The following is a 27,161-nucleotide window of genomic DNA, read 5'->3' as shown; positions in this document are numbered from 1 at the left end:
TCAATTTTAATGCATTTTAATAACTATAGGACTATTAACTAATCAATTTTCAAGGGATCTAAGAGATATATGATGGAAAGAAGTAGGCAAATGATATGTTTTAGGAGGAAAAAGGAGGTTATAGGATGGTACCAACATCTCTCCCCGACTTAATGAATTAGCATGTCCTCATGCTAACCCCGAAGTGCTTCCCTTGAACTCTGTCCCTGCCTGTATCTCTGCTGCCTTTAGTAATGTATCCACATTCTTTTTCACCTGGGCATCTTTCTGACCATGGAGCTCCTGCTTTAATCTTTTGTATTTTTCTTTGAGGGTCTTCTTCTGGTTGTACCACTTAGTGGCCCATTTACAAATATCTGTTTGCTCAGCCTCAAGTTCACTGATTCGCTCCCTTAACTTTTCATTCTTCTGTTGAGTCTCTTTACTCTGCGCTCGGAGCATCTCATTTTCTTTCTTGATAACCTTTTCTAACATATTAGCCTCCATGAGTTCTTCCTTTAATTTCTCAATTTTTTTCTCCAGTTTTTTCTGTTTCTTAATGGGAGGTGGTGAACCTTTTTCCTGCCTGTTATGGCTTTCAACCTCTATATCAGCCCCTGGTCCTGGTGGTGAGTGGTCACTACTCTCAATATCCATCGGTATGGGTGCATTGGATTCAAGCTGGTCTTCTTGTAACTGGGCTTTTGGTGCTCTCCTTGTTCTTCTTGAATAAGTGGTGAAAATTTTATCTTGCTCTGCCTTCTGAGCATCTTCTTTTCTCATTTTCCTAGTCCTTATGCTGCTCATAGGTGGAGGTACCTTGCTTGCTTTGGATACTGGGATCTCTTCATCGATATCCTTCATGAAACCTGAGTTCTCCTACAGTTCTTCTTTGTCTTCCTCATCTTTAATTTGATTAGCAGTTAAGAACTCCTTCCACGGTTTCCCTCTTCTCTGCAATTCATGCTCAATAAGAATTTTAATTAAGCCAAAGTGATATAGGCTCTTGTCTTCATTTCCCTTCTGCTTTTGGATGGTCTTCGACATCTTGGTTAGGCTTTGTAATAGAAAATATGGTAGACTGATAACACACTGCCTTTTCAAGTGTAGCAGTAATTTAATATGGTATAGATAGACAATACTATAACGGCCTTCGCAGGTTACGAATTTTTGGAGAATATAGACCATCTCATCCCAGGGATGCATCAACCAACTCCTTGGGACACCTTTCTTCCAGTTAACTGATGAGACTCTGGATCTAGACATAAATTGAGTCCACGACTTCTCTTTAAATTGCTTTTGTTGGACACCTAATCCTAAATGGTTAGTGTGGAAGTTGAATGGACAAAAGCAGTCCAAGAGACCTTGGGATCTGAAACCCAAGAGTCACATAATGTACTATAAATGTATATCTTCTGTTAATAAAGAAAGGATTGCATGATTTATCTTTCACATTGTCTTTGCTGTCCATGTGTGTTTAACATGGTATCAGAGCAGGCGTATTTCTGCCCTGCATAATTAATGTGAGCCATTTGTCTTATGGCCTTTCTGTGCAGTCATTTCTGCCATAAATTCTGCATCTCAGGAATATTTTCTCACGAATATTTCTTCAACTAAATGTTAGCTGCTCCTGACGCTATCCAGCGATGTCCAAGTGGTTCTGAGATGTTTGTCTGTCATTTTTATTGACTGCGCCCTTTGTCATATGCGTTTTTAAGTAAACGCTAAACGCTGTGGTTTTTCAGTTTGTCATATGTCAGTTTGTCATGGATTTTCAGTTTGTCATATGTCAGTTTGTCATGGATTTTCTGGCAATTTTATAACCGCCCTCACTCCTCTGACATAGTCCTCCATACGCTGCTCGAATTGTGCTGAGACTCTGAATTTGGACTGTTGGGCTTCCATATACAGCGCTGGCCTCCATACGCTGCCCTCTCCACGCTGTTGGCCTCATAAACGCTGTACGTTAAATTTCTTCATGAATAGCGCTGGTTCATGACTGACAATGCTGAATGGTGTATGATGAATCTGCGTTGCACTGGCCTGACATGCTGATGAGGGTTGTTTGAACGCTGCTGTATATTAAATCATAGCAGTGTCGTTTCCAGTTTTAGCGCTGAGGCTGACATGCCACCATCGATGAAGGTCCAGCTCCTGTGGAATCATCGTTTGGTTCATTGAATGGTTTATTGAATGTTGAATGGGCTCAGCGGTTTTTTGGTATACACCGGTTTTGTATATGTTTCTCAATCGATAGGAGAGCCTTCAGTGAAATATCCTGACATGAAAAACCATATTATCATTCAATTCATCTGGCATGACCAATGACCAAAAAAAATGAGTTAGAATTGTCCTTCGCAGTAGTGTCTCTCCTGAAATAGTTAGCAAATTTTTTCATGTCTGACTGCCACAGATGCTAATGCTTTTTCTCTACAGAAGCTTTCCGTGAGAGACACCTCGCCGTATAAAAGCCTGCTGAAAACCAAGCATGGAGCATTTCTGTGACATCTGTATCTGAACTTCCTTCCCCAGATTTATCAATTTCCATTTCACCGTATCGCTTTGTCATGCCCATTGAGCTTTCTGTGGGGGGAGCGTAACGAACGCACATCGCACCAAAGCTTGCTTGCAGAAAGGGCCACCCATTGTCCGAGCATCCCACAGTTTAGATAAACCCATTCTCTCGACCGAAAATCAATGTAATCTACAATCCATCGATACCAATCTACTGGTTTTCTCTCGAGCTTCGAACAGGTGTCAAGATCGAGTCCTGTGGCGCCTCCTGCATATAGATGCCTTTTGCAAAAGATTGAAGGATACTGTAACTATTCACAAACTATTTATTGCCTCCAAATCCGAATATTCAGCCATTTTCTGGCGGAAATTTCATGGCTAATTTAGTTTATCGTATCATGCCTGTTCAAATGCTGCTTGTAATTTTGTTGTACGTTTAAGCAACAATTACTCATTTGTTATTGATTTCCTTAGAAAGAATGAAGAAGTTCCTCATTGCACCTATCGCTACAAATTGTATCCCAAAGAACGCTAGATTCTTGAACGCTGGTCAAAACTCTAGTGACTCTGCGATTGAATGAAATTGTGTGTTGGCTCCTTTCAATGTTGTGCTAATTCTGCTTGAGCGTGAGTCTGCATCATGTGCGTTGTCTTAGCCTCCTGCGTTGAGGTTTAAAGCAGCGTGAATATATTATTGATGGAACTAGTGACCTGTGAAGGCTGTATGATATGCATTGAGCTGGTTTCCGTGAAAATTTCCATGTAATTGAGCGTTGAAGGTTGTGCGTGTTTAACAGATTTTGGTAATTGTTGTTTTTCCAAGAGAAGGTTCAATTCTCCGAGATTGGAAGCCCATTAGTATTTAATTCGGAAAAGGGCTAAAAAGTGGCATCCGCATGTTGAGGAGGAGGAGCGAGAAGGGGAGTTTGAAGTTTCGAGTTGCGTGCACTTTAATTCAATAACTCCAGTCAGTCGGTCAATTTGTTTATTGTTTTGTGATCGAAGGCGGCGGTCTATACATGTCTTCATAATATAGGACTATGCGATTTGTGTTCTTAAAAAGACTCTACAACATCATGAGTCACCTCTTCTATTCGATTCAAATTGGCTATCAAATATGTTGCATTGTTTACTGGCTTATATGCTGCTAGAAACTCTGCCTCTTGCTTTGAGTGTACATGTGACTTATGTGTGCCATGTGTGACTTGAATTCCAGTCGGATCTCCAGATTGTGAGCTTCAAAACCGATAGTCTATAGTCCTACTCTGACCATGGCTATTTGAGGACATAAAATGCTTGTGAAGAAGAGAACCCACAAGTATAATGTGCCTTGAAAGGTGGTCTTAGTTGTCCAGAAAATCGTTGAACTGCGAGTTACACTGAGTATTGGTTGAATCTGATCTATTAGTTCTTGGTGCTAGTGGTAGAGACCTGGCAGCTCTGATATTGACAGCTGATGGCAAAGATCTTGAAAATTCGTCTTGTTCCCTTATTAGAAAACTAACTAATCTGGGTGGCACTATTTCTTCAACTTTGTGAATTAGTGATTGTGCAACTGTTGCAGATATTGATCCCAACAATGGGACTCTTTCAGCTTGAATATTTTGATGAAGAGAAGTAGGATGTTCTGACATTTTAGTGTGTTCCCTGGCTGTAGCGGCAGAAGATTCCAATCCTTCAACATCAAGCATTAATGGTGAAGTTGTCCACCTCCATCTACGTCCGGCGATGAAATTATAAACATTCTTGCTACTGGAAGCATTGAAACAATAGCCTACAACGTACCCTCTCTGTGTTTAGCGTTGACTATGTATGAAACATTGAATTGAAGACCTATGTATACAACAATGGATCCTGAAGTTCTTGATCTCACAGAGGATGATCTAATAGAGAAATTTACTGCTGGTATTCCTACTGTGACAGCTCTTTCTAGTATTTGAAGGATCCAAGCAAGTTTGCAATTGCTGCTGCCCCAATTGTGGCATTGTATTTAAAACTCATTATAGTGCATTGATTCCTTGATTCCACTGCTGCATAAAGATTTTGGTGATTTGATTGTAATCTTTTATATTGCACACTGATCATTTGCTGCAAACTTATAAGGATACTGCTGTGTACTGTGGGTGGGTATTACTTTTCTGCATTAAGTAGTAGTTTTGATCAGTTTTTAACGCATAAATGGCCAGAATCAGTGAAGTATTAGAGTTCATGAAAACTCTTATACAATCTACTGTTGATGACACATTACAAATCAGCAAAGGATCTCTCTCAAAAATTCAGACATGTCTACAAAATGCACAGGAAAAGATCGATTTTTTGCAACTTGAATCACAGCTACAGCAAGAAGAGCTACATCAAAATAGACACCATTCTGAACCTGTTTTTGTTCAGAACATTGAGAAAACCACCCATCAGCAGCATGTTAATAATGTTACAGTTCATTCAAATAAAGCAGCAGTTGTATATGCAGATGCAGAAACTCAGTCTGCACTTCCCAAGCCCATCATCAGACCTTGGGAACAACTTGTCCACAACAAACACAGAACAGGTCTTGGATATGACAAGGACTTGTCCTTTCATATTCCAGACTATGCCAAGCCCATTCAATTTCAGAGTGCTGGATTCATTCATGACAGTTCACCTGCTCCTCATGACAGTTCTCCTTCAGCTGTTCCAGATTCTGCCCCTCTTCCACAGCAACAAAAACAACAACAAAAACAACAGATCGTGAAATGCCAACGCTGTGATCGAGTTGGCCATTTGAAAGATCACTGTTTTGATCTTCATCCATGTAAGCATTGTCATAAAACCAATCATTCTTCACACAGATGCTTCAGAAATAAACGTCCTGCAAGAACAAAGATTCATCTTGGATGGATCGCTTCTTGGCAATGGGCATCAACAGCCAAGAAGATATTCAAAACACATGTCAGAACTTGTTCCAGAGTATTGAACAGTCTTGTAGTTGAGTTTTCTCCATATTCTCACCTTGTATCTGACAGGGGGGAAAATGATGGTCATCTACAAGCTTCAAAGTCACATCAAGCGAGCCTGAGCCACAACCTGCCACACCAGTTTCAGAGTTGTAGCCAGAGACAAAGATGCCCCTGAACATGCCTTCAGTTGGCAATCTGGGACACTTTCTCTAGCAGAAGACTTCAGCGTCTTGCCAGTTTTGAAAGAGTTCCGGGAACAAAATTGAGAACACTTCCTCTAGCAGAAGACACCAGCTTCTTGCCAGCTTTGGAAGAGTTCCAGGAATTTCATTAAGCATTCCAGAGTTGTTGGTTATCCTTAAACCATCACAGGTTGAGACTTCCCTTTTCAGGTTGAAGTTTTACCTTTTATGTGGGGTGAGACCTCCCTTTTATGGTTGAAGGTTTCCCTCTTTAAAACAATAGGATCACTTCCTCTAGCAGAAAACTTCAGTTTCTTGCCAGTTTTGGAAGAGTTCCGGGAACTGCACTAAGCGTTCCAGTGTTGGTGGTCATCCTTAAACCACCGCCCTTTTTACCAACATTTCATAGAGCACATTCAGCCTAGTGCTGCCATGCATTTTTTGCACATTTTGTATTACAGCTCTCTTCTTGGACTCATACATAACCCTTCGGATTAAGGGGGGGAATGTTGGACACCTAATCCTAAATGGTTAGTGTGGAAGTTGAATGGACAAAAGCAGTCCAAGAGACCTTGGGATCTGAAACCCAAGAGTCACATAATGTACTATAAATGTATATCTTCTGTTAATAAAGAAAGGATTGCATGATTTATCTTTCACATTGTCTTTGCTGTCCATGCGTGTTTAACAGCTTTGTCTTAAAGTACTTCTCCCCTTCTGGGCTAATCCCTATTGACTGGGCTATGGTGTCCTCCGAAACCTTGAATGAGAAGTTACCTATCAGGGCTTTCTCTCCATTGAATGTGAAAGCGAATTGTTTGGTAAGCTCTTCATTACTTCCATGAAATTTCTCTAAAAAGGGCAACCACTGTATCTCTTTGAGAATTGAAATGCAATCTTCATGATATTGAGAACTGTCGAACATGCTCGGCTCGACCCTATTGGTCATTTTGGCAGAGGGTCGTGCTCTATTAATTTCAACAAAGAAATTTCAATTTATTACCTGGTGGTGTCGCTCCCTTAATATCCAGTATGATGCTCGGTCGACTGTCTTGTGACTTTGGTGGGAGTCGAACCCGAATGGTTATATTTCCCTCTTGTGGCGCTCACTGCTTTCAATCCTTACTGTGGAAGTCACGGGAGTCAAATGCCAGCGTAAAATAACTGAGAATGATGGTGAAATAACCACTACACTTACTTCATAGCGTATTCATCTTTTGGAACAGAGGAATGGCTGTACTGCTTGTATAGATGTCATCATAGGAGTGCTGGAAGCGTATATGCAATACTGGGGTATGATTTCAGGGAGTCCTCTGAATCATTTGGCTACGTCGGGTGGTGGAATCATAATTCGGCCGTGTGGAATACAATGAATAGGCCCGCTTTAACATTTGTTTCTTTCCTTTTTTTTTAAAAACACAATCCACCACGTGTCCTGTTTCTATTGGTACTCGGCCAAATGGAAGATGTTGGTATGACTGTAGGGTGCGATTGGCATAACAAGGTTGATATGAAAAGGGTTAATGGATTTAGAAGTATGAAATAGGTTGGGGTATGAAAAATGATAAGAATTAACAGTGAGATAAGGGATGACGGAAAATGTAGTGCCCTTGCAATCGATCATAATAGTCACAGTCATTAAATTTAACATTAAAAATTAATCTAAGAAATTAAATGCTAAGAATAAGGAACATATTACACTTTTGTTGGTTGTTGTTGCATTGGCATGCTGAGTAGGACTAGTCTCTTTTGACTATTCTTTGCTGTTCATCACAGGTCCCCTGAGATAGATTCGAATGCAACAGGTCCCTCTGAAATCTTGAAGATGTTCATGCATCTCCTTATATGTATACAGGTTCCTTGAGCTTGGGTATTTGATGGAGTCTTGGTGCCCAGCAACCTGTGAATCCTTGTAGAAACTTGATGAAACTTTGTTGAAGTAGCCCTGAAGTAAGTCTCTTAACAGGTCCCTTTTATGTGTCTTAAACAGGTCCCATTACTGCTGGTGTTGGTAGCATGGTCTTCTGGACAGAACAGGTCCCCCTGCATAATGTTTATAACCAGGTCCCTCTGAGATAAAACAATGACAAAACAACTTCTTTATTGAAATCTGGAATGCTGGAACAAACTGCTTTGGAAATTTACAGTGAGGATATGAGATAAGAAATCTTTAAGAATTTACAATGGAGAGATAAGAGAACAAAATGCTGATGCTTCTCTCCCCGACTAAAGTTTTGACTTGTCCTCAAGTCATTACTCAGTTGATAAATCAAACAGTGAACATAAGAAAGAGAATTCTTACCTGCCAACAAATTGGTTTTCAAGTAAGAATTCGGGGTTAGAGTGTGCCAGAGACTGGTTTTCACATCTAACCCATTGTTATTATATATATATATTTTTTATTATTTTTATATATATTTTTTTATTTTTTGTTTTGTTTAGTTTTTTTTTTTTTATTTTCTTTTTTGAATTTCTAAATTGAAAGGAAATGAACTAAGGCAGGGATACTGCAGCTGAGGGCTGCAGTATCTCAACCTCTCTTTGTTGAGATACTGTTTGGAGAAAATCTTGCTCGCTGATGGGCTTGGTGTATAGTTTCAGGCGATGACCATTGACAGTAAAGGAATGACCTTCTCCATCAATAGTTTTGAGCTTGACTGAACCATTGTCATAAGCCTGAATAATTTGGTATGGGCCCATCGAATGGGTGATAAACTTGGCTTTATGATCTCTGAATTTAGAGTCAAAAAGTAAAGCCCAGTCACCTTCCTTGAACTGCTTCTTCTTGATATGTGCATCATGCCACTGCTTCCTTTGTTTTTGCATGATGATTGTGGTTTCCTCTGCTTGCTGCCTCATTTCATCCAGTTGGTTCAACTGCTGAATTCTTTCTTGTTGTGCTTGGTCCAAGTCAATTTGCAAGTCTGCAGCCAGTTTAAAAGTATGTATTTGAAACTCAATAGGAAGCATTACCTCTTTGCCGTACATCAACTGATATGGTGTAAGTCCTGTAGTATCTTTCCACGTAATTCTGTAAGCCCAAAGTGCATCTTTGAGCTTCTCTTCCCAATTCTTCCTGTTCATTACCACAGTTTTAGTAATGATCCCTTCCAAAGTTTTGTTTGTGGATTCCACCTGCCCATTGGCCTGTGGATGGTAAGGGGTACTTTTCCTATGCTTGATTTGGTATTTGTCTGTGATGTCCTTCACTAGCTGTGATGTGAATTGAGTACCTTGATCAGTCACTATTTCCCTTGGTACTCCATACCTTACAAAAATCTCTTCAAAAAGGAAATTTACCACTGTGTGTTCGGTGGCTCTAACCAGTGCTTTTGCTTCAACCCACTTTGTGACGTAATCAGTACATACTAAGATGTACTTCTTACCATTGGAGGTTGGGTTAATGGGTCATATAAAGGCTAGAGCCCATTTGTCAAATGGCTCTAGGTGAACTTGGGGCTGAAGGGGCATCTCGTCTGTAGCTGTTGGCCTGCCCATTCTTTGGCAGCTGTCACAACTCTTCACATACTTTTTGGCATCCTTGAAAATGGATGGCCAATAGTATCCAAGAGTAAGAACTTTGAATGATGTCCGCTTAGCTGCAAAATGCCCACCACACGGTTCATCATGGCAAGATTTTAAAATATCAATTATCTCATCATTTCTTACACATCTTCTAATGATCATATCGTAACCAGTGTAAAATAAATCGCCATTGAGCCATGAATATCTAGCACTTTGTTTGACTAGTCTCTTCTTTTCCTTTGCAGTAAAGTGTGGAGGTGTCCTTCCTGTAGACAAGTAATTGGCCAAATCAGCATACCAAGGATTTACTATGGAAATTGCAAATAAATTTTCATCTGGAAAAGAATCTTCAACCGGAACAACCTCACCTAGATTTTGCAGTCTAGAAAGAAAATCTGCCACCTGATTCTCTTTACCTGGTCTATCTAACACTGTGATGTTAAATTCCTGTAACAATAATAACCATCTGGTAACTCTGGCACTAGTTATTGGTTTATTCATTAAATGTCTAATGGCAGAATGATCAGTATGTACAAAGACCTCATAACCAGTTATATAATGTCGGAATTTATTCATAGCATATATGATGGCAAGTGTTTCCTTTTCTGTGACAGTGTAGTTTAACTCTGCAGGTGTTAGATTTTTGCTAATGAAATAAATGGCATAATTACAAGATTCCTCTTTTTGGCCTAATGAGGCACCCACTGCAGTGTCAGATGCATCTGTAAAGATATGAAATGGTAGGCTCCAATTAGGCCCTCTCAAGACTGGTGCGGTTGATAACTTCTTTTTGAGTAGTTCGAATGCTTGTTGGCAGTTCTCATTCCAGTTGAAAAGTACATCTTTTGTTAGAAGTTTAAACAAATGTAAAGCTATTTTACTAAAATGTTCAATAAACCTTCTGTAATATCTTGCGTACCCAAGGAAACTTCTTACCTCTCTTTGATTATGTGGAATTGGCAAATCAACAATGGTCTGGATCTTTGCTGGGTCAACTTTGATGCCTTGAAAAGAAATATAGTGGCCTAATACTATCCCTTCGTTTAACATCATAAAGCACTTTTCATTGCTGAGGGACAGATTAGCTTCAATACATATTTTTAAAACTCTCTCAAGGTTCTCTAATGCATGTTCAAATGAATTGCCGTACATTGAAAAATCATCCATGTAAACTTCAACACAATCATGAATTAAATCAGCGAAAATAGCTAACACAGCTCTCTGAAATGTAGCTGGAGCGTTGCAAAGTCCAAATGGAAAAACATTGTAAGCATAAGTGCCCCAAGGACAGGTGAATGTGGTTTTGTCCTGGTCTTCTGAGGCTATCCTGATCTAGTTGTAGCCACTGAAACCATCAAGAAAAGAAAATGATGATTTCCCAGCTAGGGTGTCTAACACTTGGTCAATAAATGGTAGTGGGAAATAATCTTTGAGCGTTGCTTTGTTCAGTTGTCTATAATCAACACAAATGCGCCACTTACCATTTTTCTTGGGCACTATAACCAATGGGGATACCCACTGACTGTCAGAAATAGGATATATAAAACTAACTCTCAACAGTTTTTGCAATTCTTCTCTGACAATATCTTGGAGCATGGGGTTCATTCTTCTCTGTGGTTGCCTCACTGGTTTGATGGTGCTATCTGTATAAATATGGTGAGTGCATGTGTCGGGGTGAATCCCATGCATATCGGTGTAGTCCCAAGCAAAGGCTTTCTGGTATTTTCTCAATAGTCGAATCAATTTCTCTTGCTGAGATGAGTCTAGGTGATTGCCTATTTTCAGAGTTTTCCCTGGACTAATCTCTATGATCTGACTTTGTGTGTTGGTGATGGATTGAACTGGAAAAATGTCGTGAAATGTGGTTTGCAAAGATTGAATGGTGCATGTTTCCTGAAAGCTTTGGGCTAAAAGTACATCTGCAGCATGATATTGGTCATTTCTCAAATTTTCGGAAATATCAGGTTGAGAAAGGAATAATTCTACCAAATCATTATTGTCTTGTTCTTGGAAATCATAGATTTGGTCAATGCTAAAAACAGATTGTACTTCTTCTTTATCATTGAATTTATCATCAAGCCACAAATTGTGTGTTACTGCTGGTGATTGTGCCGATGGATAAAGAGTGAGCTGTTTTCTTTCGGTCCCTCTTGAAATGATCATGTTGCCCGATCGACATCCTATGAATGCATCAGCAGTCGCTAACCATGGTCTACCAAGGATGATAGGGTGCCCTCCTAAATTGGATTTGGGTTGAAGAACTAAGAAATCCACTGGATACTCCCAAGAGTCCAGTGAGACAATTATGTCCTCCAAAATCCCTTCAGGAATCACTTTAGACCTATCAGCTAGTTCTAGAACAATCGTTGTATGTTGCAAATTTATGAGCTGGAGTGTTCTCATGGTTTCAAGAGTCATGACATTGATTGCGGCCCCAAGATCTATCAAAGTGTTTGGAATTTGTATGTTGTTAATGATGGTGGTCACTTTGGGAATGCCAGGATCAACATACTTTTCCATGGAGATGGTATTGGTCATAAGGCCTGCTAAATGTCCTATAACATGAATGGTTTGAGGATCAATCCTTTTTCTAGCAGGCTTCTTGAGGCATATATCTTTGATGGCTTTAGTATATATGGGAATGTCTTTTATAGCTTGCAGCAGTGGAATTTTTATGTAGACATTCTTGAGTTCATCTAAGACATCAAACTGTGGTATAGACAGTGGAGGTTTTATTTGGACCAATCGGTCTAGAAAAGGTGGATGTAGTGGTTGCATCTGCTTATCTTTGGTATCATCGTTTGGTTTTCTTTGATTTGTTATTTCATTTTCATTTTCTATGTTTTCTTCTTGCTTATCTGTTATGGGAGAATCTTTGTGGAGTACCCTACCAGACCTCAAGTTGATATTTTGCAAGGGTAGTGTGGAATATGAGGTTCCCTCTTCTACATTGTAGGCTGGCCTCTCTGCTCTATTATTTGGATTTGGGACAGTTTGAGCAGGAATTTGAGTGGGTCTGGGAGGTTGTGAGTTAGCTGGAAATTGCAGTTGTGGTGGATTTATTGGTGGAGGAGCAGGCAGTGCTTGTTGAGTAGCTTGAGGCTAATAAACAACTTGCTGAGGATACTGCTGATATGGTTGAGGATGTGATGAATACAGCTGATGGTATTGTTGATATGGTTGTGAATATGGTGGGTATGATTGAGGATATGTATGATAGGATTGAGAGTACTGTTGAGATGGTCTCCATTGTTGCTATGGGTGGTTTTGGTGCTGCCATGGCATGGGTACATTCCATGAATTCTGTGCATACATTTGATCATTTACAGGAAATTGCAAATTTTGATTTGGAAACATACCTTGAGGTGCTGGCCTTGGCTGCCATGGTCTCTTTGTGCCCATGTAATACACGTTTTCCATCTCTGCATTGGCTTCCATATTACAGTTCTGCAAAACCTTAACTTTAGGACAATTAAACATATCATGATGTTCAGTACAGAAAGCACAAACTTGGATGTTTTCTAGTGGGCAGTCTTTTAATGCATGTTTCTTCCGGCATTTTGGGCAGAAGATAGCCATTATCTGACCTTCATCTTCTTGTTTCTTCTTAGCTTTTAAAGTGTCAATTTGGTTCCCTAGGGTGCTTAACAGATCTGTTTTAAACTCTTCTAATAGATTCCCTATTTCAGCCCTTGTGACACTTGCGGAGGCAGATTTTGTGACTTTGGATGACAGGGTTCTTTTTCCCATTTTAGCTTTGCTCCTTGAATACTTTTCGCACAACTCAACGATTTCTTCAAAGGGTAAGGCAAAAATGTCACCTTTGCCCATCAAGTTAAGATCATCCATGTATTCTTCTCGGATACCTTTCAAGAATATTGTGCGGATCAGATCAAGAGGCATAGTTTGGATTTTTGTAAGTTGTAGACAAACCGTTCTAAGTATTCCTCTAAGGTTTCATCCTCTTGCTGGCTCATTCTAAAGATATCATCTTTAGAATCTTTGGATCTACAATAAGGTTGATATTTCCTTAGAAATATTCTTCTCATGCCATCCCAATCAACTATAGCATGCTCACCAAGCCTCATGAACCATCTTAAGGCTGATGCCTTTAATGTCGCTGGGAAGAGTCTAAGCCTATGGGCATCATCTGTATAGCCATATGTTCGACATACAATGTCAAACTCAAACAAGAATGAGTCTGGATCTTCCGAAGCCATACCATAAAACTTTGGTAGCACGGATGGGGGTATGTTTTTCATTTTGATCTCATCATCTTCTTGTGGTTCATGTATAGGAAACTTAAAAGTTGACTCCTCTTCATCTCTCTGTCCTTGATGTGGTACTGATCCAGCTCCTTCCTCAGCCATTCTAATAGGTCTCTCTGTGTCAGTGTCACTTTTTTGAAAGAGGAGATTAAAGAAAGATTGTTCGGTCACTGTGCTACTTTCTCCTTGTGTGGAAGATCTAGGAAAGTGCTTCTTCTGCGATTTATGTGTGAATAAAGTTTGCCTTTCGATGAGAGTAAGTCTTTGTCCTGACTTTTGTTTTTCTTCTAATGCTTGGATGAATTCCTCAGCTGGTGTTGTATTCCCTAAAGAGTCTGCTCCTGATGATGATGGGTTAGTTTTTAGATGGTGGGGGGTTTTTACGAATCTACCCTGACTGTCTCTAAATCTAGGCATAAATGAACATGATTTCTAACTGTGTTTTTGCTTGTTTTTGTTTATTGAATTTTTTTTCTTTTAAATCCTTTAAGTACGCGTCCCCGGCAATGGCGCCAAAATGTAGTGTCCTATCTAGGGTGCTAGACTAGGCTATATTTATTATCGACCAGGATGCGTAGACTTAGAGGCATGCATCTAAAGTATATAGACATAAAGGATTATTAGCTAAGTGGTTATGATGGTAGGTCACAGGACTTCTTTACGGAAGATTGAGATATGTTACCTATCACCCAAACACTTAGGTCACTCAGTTAATCTACCTAATTACCACACTGTGACTCAATTCATTTATCAAATTAAAACACTGTGTATCACTTCAAACCAAGATTTCAATCTCCTTACAGAGACACCATGCATAAAACCCCTGTTCAGCAAATACTCAGCATTCACTAATATTCATGCAAGATAAAGACATATGGAAATCATAAACATACTTTGAAATGAAAGCAGAGTTCATGACATTGCTTTAAAAGACAACAAAGGATCGAATCCCTTACAGGATACGATTCACGATCCCAGTGATGAACTGTTCAAGCGCTATCATAAACATAAACCATACGCATTCTATTGAAATCAACAACCAATTCTAATTACTGTGCATGTCATGTAATACCCTAAGTTGCGAATGGAAAGGAAATAACAGTATACCAGTTTAATGCAGGGCCCGTCCACGTTCCAGAGGTATACTGGACTGTGATCAACCGATTATAAAATCAACGCAACAAGACAAAGATCGTGACTGCAACTGTGTTCTTGATATTAAGTTCAAACTCTGTTTTCAACGATACAATGATAACCAAACATTGACTACACAGAACTGTATTTACATATGTTTTTACAACCCTTACATTTCGAAAACGAATGTACATTCATGATATGGCTGTTGCCGCTTTTATCATGTCGAGATTTTTAAAATGTTTCTATCCTAAACTGATTTCAAAAAGGAACAAAACTAAATCAATTTAGAATGCTTTGCTGTTGCTGCCTTTGTCGCCAACATGCTATACTTTGACCATTGTTGACCGTGCATGTAGGAGGGTCGATTCTGCTGTAGGATAGGTATTCGTCCATGCTTGGACATTCTACTTTTCATCCCTACCCTTCGCTCTAGCCTAACTGTCATGCCACATGTCAAACAATGAACCAATTACAGGATGTTGGAACTTCCTGTAGCCATTTTACCAAAAATTCCTAATTCTTTAACATAAAACTCCTAAATCAATTTTAATGCATTTTAATAACTATAGGACTATTAACTAATCAATTTTCAAGGGATCTAAGAGATATATGATGGAAAGAAGTAGGCAAATGATATGTTTTAGGAGGAAAAAGGAGGTCATAGGATGGTACCAACACCCTCCCCATAGTGCCCAGGTATAAACTGGTCACGGCTAAAATGCACTGCCATAACTGCCGATGATGATTTCCTCCCTGAGCTAAACCCTTATTTCACCATTTTTGCCGCAGATCCCTCGTCTTCCAACCAAATTAATTTTATTATATTCTATTGTTTATATTAGTTTATAAGTAGAATTGAATTACTTACTAATATTATTAAATAATTGGAATCTAAAAACTAATAAATTGTCTACACCTTTTCTATTCTAATATTAATTTTCAACCACAACCAAATCTTAAATATATCAATCTAACTCTAATTTATTATAATTTAAACATAATATAATCTTAATATATTTATATTTTTCTTCCCCTAAATAATATTAATCTATTTATAATTATTTATAATTTCTGAATTCATCCTTAATATTTTATATATTTTCTCCCCCATTCTAGACCCAAACCATAATTTACTCTAAAATAATATTAGTGTAAATATATTATTTAATACTAAATTATAAATCTTATTCCTAATTATGAAGAAATTATACTTTTTATAATAATGATGATAATTAACGTCCACTAAGACCAATGTGGTCTATCAGACCTTAAGAAGAATAATAATCTAATTGTAATTCTTTAGAATCTTATTTCTATGCTCAAAAAGAAGGGAAAGAAAGATGCCAAGGTGACTATAGTTGGTGTGACTTAATAAGTCAAGGAAGTGTGATAGATGTTAAGGAAATGAGAGCGGATGCGAGTAAGGGTCAGGCAATCTAAAAGAAAGTTCTTTTCATCCTCCATGCTCTTAGTGTTGCAAAGATGGCAAATTCTATCATTCGAGGTAGTCTTAGGACTAGACCACTGCTCAGTTTCATTTCAAAGCTCATAAGAATTAGTTCTAATCTTAGTGATGTTCATCTTTATCTTCGAGATGGTCAAAACAGAAAGATAATTCTGGTTCTCAAGGGTGGGGTTGATCACCTCTTTATAATATCTTAGCTTCCTTTTACGCTCTAGCTCCTTATCATCCCAGAGCTTATCTTTAAATTTGGAGGTGACAATATCTTTGACACTATCATTGCTTCCTAGGATGATCTCCTAATTTATCCCCCAATTGTTGAGCCAAGAATGGACATACTTATGTCACCCAAGCTGGAGGTAGAGGTGGGGGTTTTGACTAATGCTAGAAGCAATTTTAGGAAACCTCTTGGATTCCATGTTGTAAAGATTCTTCTTAGACATGAGATACTTAAATATAGTCCTTCTTTCAATAGGGGAGAGGCCAACTTAAATCAAGAGGATATGGTAGGGAGTAGTTTCCTTAATCTTGATATTGTAGGTTATGAATTTATTTTGAATCATCTCAATGTTTCTACACTTCTCTTTTGATACACTGCAACCCGAAACTTCGCAACTGTATAGGACAGGGGTGACAAGGGTCTCAAAGAGGAACCATTTTTTACTCCAAATACAGAGATCGACAACCTTACAATTGTTTTCAAGCTCATATTAAGATTTCAAACCTTCAATAATCATTTTCTCAATGTTGTAATTCCAGTTGAGCTAATAAGAAATATCAATACCCATTTTTTTATAAGAACAGACCTCTTCCAAGAAATTTTTATCATAGACAAAATTTCCATGGGTGATCTTTTTGGATTTAATTAACATGATTTCAATCTTGTTGGTATTAACTGTCATACCCATCTTGGATCAATAGTCATGAAGAGTCTTAATTAGCTTGCCCAAGTCCTCATGGTTTTTAGAAAGAAGAATGATAACATCAGCATAGAGGAGAAGAGTAATGATAATACCAGTAAGCTTGGTCCTCTTACACCCTGTGATTTCCAAACACTCCTCTAGCTTGTCGATGTAAATACAAAAAAGGGAAGGGGAAATGGGACACCCTTGCTTAATGTTGATATTGAATTTAATATCTTTAGACCACCCTTCGTTGGTCTTAATCTTAGCAAAAACCCTCTCGTAGAGGTGAATCACAACAAGCTTCAACTCAGGAGGAATCATTATCTCATCAAGCCTTTTCCAAAGATTATCCTGAGGAACAATGTCAAAGGTTTTTCTAAAGTCCATAAAGAAACAAAAGAGATTAGCTTTACTATTGAGACATTCCTCGACAATGATCCTCAGAGTGACAAGATGGTCAATAGCCGAGTGATATCTCCTAAAACCAATGTTCCATTTAGCTCTTTTACCATGGCTTTCAAACCAATGACTAATCTTCTTTTACAAAATGAGCCATAAATATTGGCTAAGATGTGACTAATCATAATGGTCTTGTAGTTAGAGGGAACAATTTAGTCCCCATTTTTAAAGATAGACACAATAAAACTTTGCGTCGAAAGCTTATAAAAATAAATACATTATTTATTATTAATTTAATTATCTTGTACTTCTTCTATTCCTAGAATCTTTAATAATTTATAACAAAATAAAATAAATTAATTATTATAATAACTTTCAAATCCATTCCACTATCTCTAATTGTTATATTCTATTTCTAACGATCATTTTCTATTATCTCATTATTATCTCATATCTTGTTCTAGTCTTATTTATTTATATTTATATTTATATTTATATTCTACATGTCTTATTAGTCCCTGCCGTCCAGGCATGGACTATAGTAATCGGAAGCGAAGAATATAACATTATTTGAGCTGTTTTTATTCCCCGCTCATTAGCTATAAACAAAGTTTTGAGAGAGATGTTGATTTTTCATGTTATTTGGCCTCTTCCCAAAAAACCGAAGCTAGAGGCCAAAAACTGAAGCTAATCCGAAGCGAAAACAATAGGTTATATTTTTGTTTGTTTGATATTTTCAAATTGTTATTCCCTGCAACCTAAACTAATGTTAGCATTATTGGAGGGAATTAAATGTTATCTCAGCATTCAGGAACACCCTGGTATATACCAACATATAAGCACAGTAGGTCCCTAACCTACTGCAACACATGAAGATTGCACCCCACATCTATATTGCATGTGAGTGCATGTTTGCTTGATGGCAAAGGCAGGTTTCGGTGTGACGGTGAATCACAGGAAGGGCACCCAGCCTGCAACAACCCTGAGGCACATTAAGGTCAGTTCACCAAATTGACATGGCGAATCGACACAGTCACGGCATTGTTGTTAGCGAGCTGTGAGTTTCCCTGCGAGTTTCCCTATTTGTAGCCTCCGTCGTAACTTCCGTCTGTCCAGGCAGAAGCATAACTTCAATCTGTCTAGGTAGAAGAGGCAGAAGCATAACTTCCATCTGTCCAGGCAGAAGAGGAGGTTTCTATCACCTTTCGTACTGAAGATGTGTCTGGGAGCATGCTGAATTACATTTCAGAACGCCACGGCTCTCCTTCCATCCATATAGGCCTGGGTTTATTCAGTTAAGGATCGCTTGATTTATGGAGCTACTTGATTTATGGAGCTGCCAGCCTTGCCATGCCCGCAACAATATTTCATAGGCGAATAAAGGAAGGAAATACTTACTAGCGCAGATGGCCAGGAGGTTGAACCACCAAGAAAATCTTTAAGGTTGCTCAATCCTTCTGACTCAATCAATACTTCTGGGCTAGACGTCAAGGCGCAACTTCTTCCTCATTCATTGGGACTAGGCAGTATGCTCCTTTCGCTTCCTTGCTCTACTTATCCTCACTTTGCCTTTGTTCATGTGAGTAGAGCATGTATAGAGATCTTCTTTGTAGAGAGCATAATGGATTCAGGGTGGTATTTGTTGCTGTCTCCGATCCCTTCTGTGCTTTTTTCACTTCTGTTTCCCTATCCCTCTAGCTTCGAACCTTAATGCACGTCTCTCTCTTTTCCCAAGAGCAACATTTTTCATTGAGGATCGATCCAAGCGGAAGCCCACCTCCGTCGCCTGGCTAGCGTTCATAAGAGAACCTGGTGCATATATAATATGGTGTCTTCGTTCCACATCTTTCTATATTAGGAAAATTACATAAGCAAGGTTTGGTAGCATTCAGTAGCAAGGTCTGGTTCTCTCTATCATGTCTACTAGAGACGAGACGAATGACTAGTTCCTGGGATTCTAAAAACGAGACAAATGAATAGTTCTGGTCCCTAGGATTCTTAACCTTGCCCTCCACCCTCTGCACAATCTAGTTCGTTCGGCTCAGCCCATCTTGCCTGTATCTATCTACTCATCTGGGAGTGTTGGTAGTTGGATGAGACAAAGCGCAGAAGACCATGATACAATGTTAAGTGGCATGGTTTAGGCCCTGCATGCTATGCCATGGAGAAGGAGGTGAGGCATGCGGTGCTCATGGGAGGGCCCACATGGAGGTGTTCTTATTTTTAGTTTTTTAAGAGCTTTGTTTCCTTTTAATGCTAAATTACATCACTAATATACCCTCTTTGGTCATTGCAGGTTATACTTCTCTTACTGGTGTACAACGACCTGGTCAAGGTTAGTTATCACTGCTTTTTGGTGCAACTGAATATATCTATGTCATGTTTTGGTCTCTGTCTCATTTGTTTATGTCCGTGTATGGAAGCGCTTCCCTTGTGATCTGGGTGAATTATTTGTGGTTGCTTTCTTGTTTGTGCCTGTTTCATGTCATACGTCTTGTGTGTTGTATATGTGAAATTGTAAAGTTCTAAAGGTTGGAGGCTGAATTGAATTTGAATCTCCAGGAGCTTGAATTATAATTGTAAATTAAATTCTCTTTGTGCAGTAAAGAGTAAAATATCCATTCCAGAATTCAAGAGTCAGCTGAGCTCGTCAGCTCTTGTGTGCCAAGGATGAGCTGAGAGCACAATGGCTAACTGTAAGATTTTTTTTTTCCTTTGCTTTTTAATTTGCATGCCATCTCTTTGACTTTGAAATTTTCTCTATAACATGTAGGACCAAAACTTTCCCTAGTTTGTGATGGTATCGCCTGTCCGATACAATGTTTTGGAGGAAACAGTCTTTATTACGAGTTGTAAAATTATACATATTATAATTCATTCCTATGTTTGGTCTTTCTTTTTTGCTTCCTGCAGTGAAGTTTTTATATTGCATAGGGGTAGATTCCTACACAGTGGCAATGGTGATATTAGGTAGAGTGGTGAGGTTAAGAGGCTTTTGTTGTTCTAGAGGTAGAGGCGAGTGCTTTCTTGTGTATGATTTTGCATCCAATGGCAATCTATTGCAGTTTCTGGATGCAAAAGATGGGAGGGTACTCGATTGGCCTGCCAGGGTAAGGATTGCACATGGTGTTGCGAAAGGTAAGTCTCAAACCGTTCTTTGCAGGGGATTTCCTTGTTGGTTAGCTTTTGGTTTGTTTTCAAATGTCAGTGCACTTATGAATCATACGTATTTTGTCTTAACTAACACATCCAAAAATATCTTCAAGAAACTTTACTAGGGAAGACCTGTATTAAGTTATTAACCTAGATCTGATATGCATCTTCAGATATCCAAGCCCAACGTCGTGTATGTCCATTCCAATATTTCATATATATAGGCCATTTTGCACAAACACAATGCACCCATGCACCATCTAGAATTTATAGATTTAATGCATCTATCTTCTACACACATGTACACACACAAAAAGGAATGGCACAGGTCTTTTCTCTTTTAGAGGTTAGGTAGGGAAGGCAGACTCGCTCACAAAATTGATGGATCACTCTCACTCTCATTAGAACTGAACTTTCCTTGCTACTTTTCCATCTAGATTTAAAGCAATGACACTAAACGCAATCACACAAATATATAAAGAATTGATGGATCACCGAATTGATGGATCACCCCACCCTCATTTCGTTTGAGATCACTTCTTGAATCTCTAGCCATGACTAGAAACTAGTATAGATCCATCTGGTTCAATTCTAACATTTTGTCCCAAGTTGTGAAGTCAGGAGATGCATCCTCAATCTTCACAACCTTGAGTTTCACATCCGACCTAGGTTTATATGGGTCTACGTTATTGTCCACATCCAATGCACCCAATATGTTGTCTAAATTCAATACTCTGCTGCACAGAGGTACAAAAAAAAAAGAGTTAATGAATTATCTCACCCTCCCCTGAGCTGTAGAATGCACTGCATTTCTTTGGGTGCACCAACTAATGAAAATAAGCTTTGGGCATATGCATAAGCCGCAACCAACTTTATTTGATCATAAGAATACTAACTAGTGGAATGTTATACAAAATTCCCCTCGCAAAGAGAAGTTGCCACATATGCAGTGCAGGCAAGCAGATGATGGTGCATCATCATATAAAGATGTTCAACCAATGTTCCACATTTTCAAACACACTTCTGAGCCCTTTGGGACTTCTAGAAATCATTGAACTGGTGGTATTTAAGGTTATGTAAACTGGTAGAGATTTGTCCGATCTGTTACATGCTCGGAGATATCAAATTTCTCGAGGTGCTAATCTACAACTGCTTAAAGTGTATCCTATGGAGGAAAAAAAATTGAGATTGACATTACCTCCTTGTATATAATAACTGGACAGAGAACATATTTATAATACCACATTCACACCAGGGCTACATACAAAAAACAAGAAGTGTTGATAGATGTCTAGGGCACAAAAATATTGAGCAGCAACCAACTCCATAGGTTCATGGAAAACATACCCACATTTAAGTATTTGGAGTATTGCCTGCATTTCTAATCAAAATTCTCCACGAAACGAACATGTTTTGATAAAATAACTTGTAAATGAGATAGATAGATCATTGGTATGGTATATTTTAAGCCTATCGTTTATTTATGTTGATAGTCACTCGTTGTTTGGTTTTGTTATCTGGTATCAATCTGCGTAGGCATTGAGTATCTACATGAAGGCATAAGCAAAGCTGTTTTGCATCAAAACATCTCAGCTGAGAAGATTCTTCTTGATCAACACTTAAATCCTCTTCTTTTAGATTGCGGTCTGCATAAACTTTTAGCGGATGACATAGTGTATTCAATCCTAAAATCTTCTACAGGCATGGGATATTTGGCCCTAGAATACACCACAGTTGGTCGTCTTACAGAGGAAAGTGATGTGTATGATTTTGGAATCATACTGCTATAGCTTCTCATTGGAGAAACAAGGATAAACTCTTCTTCAATAAGGCCTCTTGTACAATCTGGGAGGCCGGGTGAATTCAATGATATAACTCTTGGAAAGGAGTACTCAAAAGAAGAGGCTTCTAATTTAGCACGCATTGCATTGGATTGCACCAGTGAGGTTGCTGCTCAAAGGCCTCCTATCAGTGTTGTACTGCAGAAGCTCGCTTGGATTGATGACAAGGAGCAATGATGACTACTTCAATTCACTTGATCAGGCATGGCAATTTTAGAATGCGGATTCATCCAAACATCTCTGCTTGGTCTTTTGGTTAAAGATCCATATCCATGTGTAAAAGGTTTTGCATTACTTGAAACATTCATTAACACTTAGGGATCCTTCAAATCCTTTGATCTAAAATTCAAATACAACGTATCCTATGGAGGCAAAAAAATTGAGATTGACATTACCTCCCTGTATATAATAACTGGACAGACAACAAATTTATAATACCACATTCACACCAGGGCTACATACAAAAAATAAGAAGTTTTGATAGATATCTAGGGCACAAAAATATTGAGCAGTAACCAACTCCATAGGTTCATGGAAAACATACCCACATTTAAGTATTTGGAGTGTTGCCTGCATTTCTAATTAAAATTCTCCACGAAACGAACATGTTTTGATAAAATAACTTGTGAATGAGATAGATAGATCATTGGTATGGTATATTTTAAGCCTGTCATTTATTTATGTTGATAGTCACTCGCTGTTTGGTTTTGTTATCTGGTATCAATCTGCGCAGGCATTGAGTATCTGCATGAAGGCATAAGAAAAGCTGTTGTGCATCAAAACATCTCAGCTGAGAAGATTCTTCTTGATCAACACTTAAATCCTCTTCTTTCAGATTGTGGTCTGCATAAACTTTTAGCAGATGACATAGTGTATTCAATCCTAAAATCTTCTGCAGGCATGGGATATTTGGCCCTAGAATACACCACAGTTGGTCGTCTTACAGAGGAAAGTGATGTGTATGCTTTTGGAATCATACTGCTACAGCTTCTCACTGGAGAAACAAGGATAAACTCTTCTTCAATAAGGCCTCTTGTACAATCTGGGAGGCTGGATGAATTCATTGATATAACTCTCGGAAAGGAGTACTCAAAAGAAGAGGCTTCTAATTTAGCACGCATTGCATTGGATTGCACCAATGAGGTTGCTGCTCAAAGGTCATGCATTGAAAATGTTTTGTATGTTATGCATGGTCATGCCAGCTTGCCACTTTATTTGGTTGTATTTTTCTTATATTCAGGCAATTCATGCCCTGCATATTGTCAAGATATATGGTAATTAAGCCATACTTCTTGGCTCACAGTTTTTCAGGAAGTCAGAATGGTATTTTTTTTGCTTGCATAATTTAGTTACTCTGTCTAAATGTATACACTTGGCATCACTGTTCTTTTGTTTTACTTTTCAATAGAGTTACCCCTTCTGAGGGTTTGTATTCATCTGTTACTGCTATATATTTTAGCTTAAATGATATAAGTGAGTGGTTTCTCTCAGTTATATTATAGTTCTCTGTTTGTGTACTATACCATATAAGATTAGAAATTTATAATATATTAATCTCTTATTTTCCTTTAATTAGTTCACTCTTGTATCGTGATTTGATTACCAAGAATTACCTGTTTCATAACTATTAGCAGAGTTTTATGATTTTGGGGCCTAAATGTTCTTTAAATCTAGGAACCGTTTTGTATATGGGATTGATGTTGTTCCTTTTTGGCTATAGGGTCGAACATTGAGCCATGTATCTCTCGTCTAGGTAAAAGACCCCTTCCCTTCTTTTTTCTTACAAGTCCTTAAAGTTTGATCCTGGATTTGTAATGACTTCAGAACTCGATCAATTATAGTTTCAACAATATTATTTAAGGCCCTTGAATCTACAAGTAGCATTAATACAGTCCAAGCTGATGGGGAAGATGACTAGGGAGCAAAAGAATAAGTCTAAATAAAAGCTTGCTATAACCAATCTCCTTAGTATAAAGACATAGCCCATTTGCTCATCATAGGCCTTTGCCCACAAGTGCTTTACAAATCCCAGAGAATCTCTTTGAAGCTCCAGGCTGCTAGGTATTGCGCTGTACGGACTGAGCTTCACTGGTATTGCCATGATGACTTTCCCTACTTGGAGTCCATAGTGAATTTATAAACTCAGTTACTGTTTTCTTATCGTACTTCAAATAAATCTAAGCTTAGAACCATTTCTCCATGCTGTATGCCATTAGACATCCAATTTTCCAGGCACCATATATTCTTGGAGTGTATCCCATTAGACATCCAATTTTCCAGGCACCATATATTCCTAGAGAGCATCCGCAGGTGTGCAAGCTATTATAATTTCATCCAGTACAAGTGCGATCTAGTGTCATGGGCTCTACCCAATACATTGAAGGTTTTATTTATGCATGTTTTTCTTTGAGTCGCATTTAACTCCTTTGCATATATTTTGATTTGTTTTTACATAACTCCGGGTGAAAAGAAAGCTCTCTGTGCACTCCTCCCACTGGCTCTGTAACGCCCTGCGGTTGCGTGCACGGGCGCTTGCCCCTCCCACCGCGAAAAATGACTAAGTCATGGAGTGCGAGCGCTCAAACAGCAAAGGCACAGTCATAACGTGCGCGCGGATATGGGAAATCGTTCAAACGTTTATAGGGCGAGTTGGCAGCTCGCCCCACACATGAAGCCGACTAAAGGATGGATTAAGCATTGGGCGAGCTGACGGTTGAAGACATGATGGTTGGGCGGTGGTGTTGGAGATTGGAGGGTCGGCTGTGGAGATGGTCGCCACACAAACGAGCGTATAAACACATGGATGGAGTGTTCATTTGGAGGACACTTCGCATAGCTCTTCGCACAAGAAATAAGTGTACACAAGAGGTGCGAGGATTACACTTAGCCGCAGTTTGGAGTGTGTTGGGGATGCGCCCGCCGAGTCAGGCAAGGCGACACGAACTTGTGCTGCGCGGGTCGTAGTGTGGGTGGAGGGTGCATTAGGGCGCCCGCCCGCCGGTTGTTGGCATGAAACTTGATTGTAACGAGCGCGGGTGTGCACGGGTGCGCCCACCCGTCGGCAAAGAGTTGTGTGTGTAGGGTGGGTCGTGCACGGGCGCGCCCACCCTGTTATAACTTGTATTGTGTATTCGGTTAAGGTTGAGGCAAGACCGCCGTGCACTCTTGCACGGGCGGGTGCCCGCCTTGTTTATAAAAGCCGGTGGAGCGTTCGCTCCCGGTCATTGTAATCTTCTGCATATATAATAAAAAATATTACTTCTCTTATATTATTGGGTTATTATTATTGTTCTTGTATTATTGATGGATTCCGCACATTAATAATGTTAATTCATGATTATTATGAATTGTTGAAGGCGTAGTTCGTAAAGTTAATTAACGATGGACAAAGTTATTAACTTAGGCAGTGCTGCACCCGGCCAATTTAAGGAAAAAAGAATTGGGGGCGTGGCAGGTGGTATCAAAGCAGGTTCACGACAAGTGAAGCCGGTGTATGATGAAGATGATACACAACTGCACTTCGTGACAGTTGGTATCAGAGCAGGGTCATGACAAGTGAATCCGGTGTATGATGAAGATGATACACAATTGCACTTTGTGACAGTTGGTATCAGAGCAGGTTCATAGGTGGTGAAGCCATTGCTCATGATAGGTGAAGCTGATTTAGGGTTGAAGAAGCTTGATGAACAGGGAAAAGTTATGGCGAAATCGTGGATGAACAGTCTGGGTTTCGTGGACTTGATGGTTCATGGCAAGACCATTCAAGCTCTGGTGGACACAGGGGCCACTCATAACTTCATGACGACACGGCTGGCAAAAGAGGTTGGACTGATGATCTTCCCATCGAATGTGGAAGTCAAGGCAGTGAACTCTAGAGCTAAAGTGGCGGGGTTGGTACATGAAGTACCTGTGCAGATAAAAGACTGGAAAGGTCAGTTGGACTTCACAGTGATGGAGATGAACGACTTTGATATGATACTCGGACAGGATTTCTTGAAGGGCAACAAGGCTATTGTTGTCCCCTTCTGTGATGAGGTGGTGCTGGTTGGACAGTCACAAACTTGGACTTTGCCCACTCATAGGTAAAGGAGGGAAGTCAAGGTGCAGCATGTTTCAGCACTGAGTTTGGAGAAGGCTATGAAGGAGTCAGATATGGAGACATATGCGGTGATGTTCAAGGATGTCGAAGGTGGAGTGGGGACACCTGTTCCAGCTGAGATTTCCGAAGTGCTGACCAAATATGCGGATTTGATGCCTGATGAGCTATCAAAGAAACTTCCACCAAGGCGTGCAGTGGACCATAGCATTGAGCTTGAGCCAGGAAAGCAACCCCCGGCTAAAGCACTTTATCGATTGTCAGGACCTGAGTTGGAGGGGTTGAAACGACAGTTAAAGGAGTTAGCTGATGCAGGTTTCATTAGACCTTCAAGGTCGCCTTATGGAGCTCCGATATTGTTCCAGCGGAAGAAGGATTCGAATGAGCTACAGATGTGCTGTGATTACCGTGCATTGAACAAGCAGACGGTAAGGAACAGGTATCCTTTGCCATTGGCTGCTGATTGCTTTGATAAGCTTGCGAAAGCCCGAGTGTTTTCCAAGCTGGATTTGAGGCATGGGTATTATCAGGTGCGGATAGCTGAAGGAGACGAGAAGAAGACCGCGATAGTAACAAGGTATGGTAGCTTTGAGTTCCTTGTTATGCCGTTCGGGTTGTGTAACGCTCCTGCTACGTTTTGCACTTTGATGAATGATGTCCTACGACCATACTTGGATTCGTTCGTAGTAGTGTACTTGGACGATATAGTGGTGTTCAGTGACAACATGGAGGATCATAAGAAGCACTTGGAGATGGTGTTTGAG

The 27,161-nt window shown here is 39.4% G+C and overlaps 1 protein-coding gene and 1 pseudogene across 1 annotated transcript; both read left to right on the top strand.

Moving 5' to 3' along the window:
* Positions 1-22,478, top strand: part of LOC149138572 (cold-responsive protein kinase 1-like) — a 63,493-nt pseudogene extending 41,015 nt beyond the window's left edge.
* A 27-nt stretch (positions 22,479-22,505) lies between these two features.
* On the top strand, positions 22,506-23,579 carry LOC149138571 (proline-rich receptor-like protein kinase PERK3). The gene is made up of 2 exons (XM_089450398.1): positions 22,506-22,584; positions 23,035-23,579. Exons 1-2 carry the CDS (start codon positions 22,506-22,508, stop codon positions 23,577-23,579), a joined length of 624 nt encoding a protein of 207 aa, XP_089306524.1.
* The last annotated feature ends 3,582 nt before the right edge of the window (positions 23,580-27,161 follow it).

The sequence above is a fragment of the Pinus tabuliformis genome, chromosome X (assembly GCF_031772625.1).
Source record: "Pinus tabuliformis cultivar Carrire ecotype Pingquan chromosome X, CPIR1, whole genome shotgun sequence".
Classification (NCBI taxonomy): domain Eukaryota; kingdom Viridiplantae; phylum Streptophyta; class Pinopsida; order Pinales; family Pinaceae; genus Pinus; species Pinus tabuliformis.
This window is presented reverse-complemented; position numbering and strand designations above follow the sequence as displayed.

Excerpts from the sequence above, each read along its gene's own strand:
- LOC149138571 (XM_089450398.1), top strand. The coding sequence starts at position 22,506 with ATGGCAATTTTAGAATGCGGATTCATCCAAACATCTCTGCTTGGTCTT. Across the intron at positions 22,585-23,034 it reads TCCATATCCATGTGTAAAAG|GCATTGAGTATCTGCATGAA; the intron begins GTTTTGCATTAC and ends CAATCTGCGCAG.